Source organism: Austrofundulus limnaeus, unplaced genomic scaffold (assembly GCF_001266775.1).
Source record: "Austrofundulus limnaeus strain Quisiro unplaced genomic scaffold, Austrofundulus_limnaeus-1.0 Scaffold172, whole genome shotgun sequence".
Lineage (NCBI taxonomy): Eukaryota > Metazoa > Chordata > Actinopteri > Cyprinodontiformes > Rivulidae > Austrofundulus > Austrofundulus limnaeus.
Window position 1 is genome coordinate 2,374 of NW_013952574.1, and position 4,162 is coordinate 6,535.

Here is a 4,162-nt window from a genome sequence, read left to right on the forward strand (position 1 = left end):
TGTGTGTGTGTGTGTGTGTGTGTGTGTGTGTGTGTGTGTGTGTTAGTATAACCATGTTGTGTTTCTGTGTGTCTGCAGCGCCTCTGCGTTACAACACCATGACCATCATCTGGATCTGCACGGCCCTAGTGTCCGGCCTGGTCACCTTCCTGGCCTTCATCATCTGCAGGAAACGGCAAGGCTACACTTTACCACACTACCCTTCGCTGCTGTGTGTGCAACGCTTTTTAATGCTAATTTACCGTGCTTCTCTTTGTGCAACGTTGTGTGTCATGAATTGTTTTTACCACCAGTAGTAACAGACACTTGATACTTGGTCAACGTGCCTTGAAAAAGTATTCATGCCCCTAGAACCGTTACATTTTTACTACAAACTTCAAAGTATTTTACTTGGATTTTATGTGACAGAGCAACACAGAGAAATTCCTAATTGACAATCAGAAGGAAAATAAGGAAATTTAAATTTTATGTGGCATACATTTATATTCAGTCCCCTTTACTCTGTGACTCCAAAGTAAAAGTTCAATCCCTCTAACAGTTTATCTGGGGGTGGGGGGGTATGGGGGGGTAAGCATTTGCTTGAGCATAGAGCCTAAGCATAGATGCTGTCACTCAAACTGAGCAACAGGAGAGGTCACAGAAGGACGTTTATTATGTTGAGGTCCAACAATGTCTTTTTAGGGTTTTAAATTTCAAAATAATTTTAATCTTACCACGGTTGTATCTGTGCTGCTGCATCCTTTTAGACAGTGTTTGTGCCAATAAAGTTTGTAGGTACTGTATTTCCCAGAATTATTTCCTTGTCTGAAGTGAGCAGCGCTAGTCTCTGGGGGAAATAATCACAGGAAGTTTCAATCCGAAAGCAGCCCAGTAATGATGTTTCGACTTAATGTCTGACTTTGACTATTTGTTGTTTTTTTTTTTACCTTTTTTACCTTGCTTAAGAAGCCCCTACTCCTCCTCCTCCGTTTGTCTTCTGAATGAGCTGAGGTGGTCAGAAATCCCATCAGTAAAATTTTGGGGCATCTTTTGAAAGAACGGTCTGAAGTGGGGTTGTTAGAATGTTTATGTCCCAGTTTCTCAGCAGCCTTGTGGAAATTGACGTGAAATTTAGCACGTGCCCTCATATGAATAATATGGTCATAATCTGTATAATCGTCACCATATTTTAATACAGTCATACTGCCTAGTCCTAGAAATCCCCTAATTATTCAACCCACCTTTGTGTAATTTAATCTGATGTTCTGTGAAGACCTGATACAGAACATTAATGATCAAACAGCATCTTGAAGACCAAGGAACACTCCTAACCGGTCAGGAGGTTGTTGAGTAATGTGAAGCAGGGTTAGCTTATAAAACAAAATCCTAAACTCCTAAATCCTGTCATACCAAGACCAGCCGGACAAGAAGAGCATTAATCCCAGAAGCTAAGAAGCCAAGTGGTGACTCTGGAAGAGCTGCAGAGATCCACAGCTCAGATGGACAGTCTGTCCWCAGGACGACTTTTAGTCATGTTCCACAAATCTGTCCTTCAGGAAGAGAGACAAGAAGAAAGCTGTTGTTGAAAGAAGACCTGAAGAGGTCCCGTTTGCAGTTTGTCACAAACCCTGTAGGAGACACAGCCAACATGTGGAGGAAGCTGCTCTGCTCAGGTGAGACCCCAATCCAAACATTCTGACCTAATTACAAAACACTGTGACAGAAAGCTAAAACTCCACGTCATTCTGAACACACATGGTGGTCATGCTGCGGGGATGCTTCTCTTCAGCAGGGACCAGGAGGCTGGAGGTTCATCCTCCAGCAGAACAACGACTTGTACCATCCAGACAGAGCTAATCTAATCTAATCTTAGACAGCTAATCAACGCATGTTCAGGAGTTAAAACGGTCCAGTCAAAGTCCAGAACCTAAGTCAATCTTAGAGTCTGTGCCCAGACTTGAAAGCTGCCATCCACAGACACTCTTCAAACAACTTGACTGAGCTGTATTGTAAAGAAAAATGAGCTGCAGGTTTTACAAAGTAATGTCTCCAGGGGGCTGAATTCAAATGCATGCCACTATTTTCAGATTTTACTTTATAAAAATGGAAAATGAGATACAACTCTAAATATTATCTTGTTTAAAAAATGCACAAAGTTGTATAAAATGTAAATAAAAACAGAATACAATAATTTTATTCATAATGGAACATAATGAACATATTGAATGTTTTATCCTCAATTTGTCTTTAAACTTTATGACAGTATGGTTCCTTGAGTGAAAATCAACCACTCTGCACAACTGCAGAAAAACAATAATCATTAATATTTTGTCAACATAAGCTAGTCCTTTAAAGCTACCGGGGCCTGAAATAAAATATCTATGACTTTTAAAAAAGTTCTTGGTCTTTACCGGGTTATGGGTTAGTTATGCAAATACAGCACATATAATAACAATATAATTTATTCACTTTTTTGTCAACCTGAGCCAATATATTATTTAATCATTATTTAACCAGGTGAATCCCATTGAGATCACAGACCTCTTTTGCAAGGGCGGCCCGGGCCTGATGACAACCTATTGTACGTTTTGCAGGGTGACCAGATTTCTGACACTAAATCTGGGGACATTTCCAGCTCTGATATAGCCTGGTAAAAACCAGACCCTTGTCCTTCACTTTGCTTCAAATGAAGGTCTGGACTCGTGGCAATAGAGAAGTGATTCTTGCTGGAGGCGTGGCCTCTCAAAGTTTAAAAACAATTGGATCGGTTGGCCACGAAGTATGTCGCTGTAAAGGAGGCTAAGTTAAGAAACTAACCGGAAATCGCGTGCATTGTAAACAACCCTACTGAGAGGAGAGAAGTACCGAGCTGAATGAGACGACTGTAAATGAGAGCTGCTGCTTTGTCAGACAAATTTATTTTAATTTGGAAGCCTTATGAACATGGACTGGCTTCATTCACTTCCTCCACTGCCATTGTTAAAATAACTATCAGACACGGTGCAGAAAATCTACGTCATTCAAAACTCCGCCTTCTGTTTGCTGATTGGCCCAGGTAAAATAAACTACAAGGCGACACTGTGCAGAAAATCAATGTTCTGTTCTCTGATTGGCTGGATGAAAATTCTCCCGAAGAAATTATTGTCTATGGGAGAAATCTCAGACGGAGCTGTGAAGCGAAACTAGAAWTGAGCGGAGCTGCGTAGGAAGGCAAGGGCCAGGCTAGGCTCTGAGATTAAAAAATGGCTAAACGTTCTGAAGATGATACAAAGAAATGGGCACAGTTAGCAGAATGTGTCTCTACACTATTGTTWTATTTCCTAAGAGTAAAATASCAAATAAAATAGCTAATAATAGTAGCAATGAAGTACTAAAACTGAGTATGGGGGTAAACTAATGTGAGCGTTGTACGTGAATGTAAACATAGGTGACAATAAACATAATGTAATCGCAAACRTCTCCAAAATCATTAGATTAAAATTAGAGCTGTCAACCGATTAAAAAAAATTAATCAAATTAAGGTGTAAAAGRAGTCGTTTTGTTTCAAACATTTTAGAAATGTTAACTGTTAACTCAAGTGTCTGTGATTTWTGTGACCAAAACATGTGAACAATATAATAAGCAGACTTTGACTATTATCTGTCTAAAGAAATAAAGTAAAAATATCATATGCAGCCATAAGAAACAAAATATATTTTCTGCACTTCAAGTAAACATAAATGCTACAATGTCATAGGAAACAAAATATATTTTCTGCACTTCAAGAAAGCATAAATGCTACATAAACAAAATATATTTTCTGCACTTCAAGAAAGCATAAATGCTACATAAACAAAATATATTTTCTGCACTTCAAGAAAGCATAAATGCTACGTAAACAAAATATATTTTCTGCACTTCAAGTAAACATAAATGCTACGTAAACAAAATATATTTTCTGCACTTCAAGTAAACATAAATGCTACGTAAACAAAATATATTTTCTGCACTTTAAGTAAGCATAAATGCTTCATAGCCATAGGAAACAAAATATATTTTCTGCACTTTAAGTAAACATAAATGCTACGTAAACAAAATATATTTTCTGCACTTCAAGTAAACATAAATGCTACGTAAACAAAATATATTTTCTGCACTTTAAGTAAACGTAAATGCTACGTAACCATAGGAAACAAAATATATT

The 4,162-nt window shown here is 38.1% G+C and overlaps 1 protein-coding gene across 1 annotated transcript in view; it reads left to right on the plus strand.

Annotated features, from left to right (window-relative positions):
• Positions 1 to 78: 78 nt before the first annotated feature.
• The window catches only part of LOC106523968 (ephrin type-A receptor 4a), a gene marked incomplete at its 5' end in the record, with an annotated part of 55,469 nt that continues 51,385 nt past the window's right edge, over positions 79 to 4,162 (plus strand). The window contains 2 exon segments of the mRNA XM_014017559.1: positions 79 to 211; positions 1,536 to 1,652. Coding sequence (XP_013873013.1) covers positions 99 to 211; positions 1,536 to 1,652 — 230 coding nt within the window.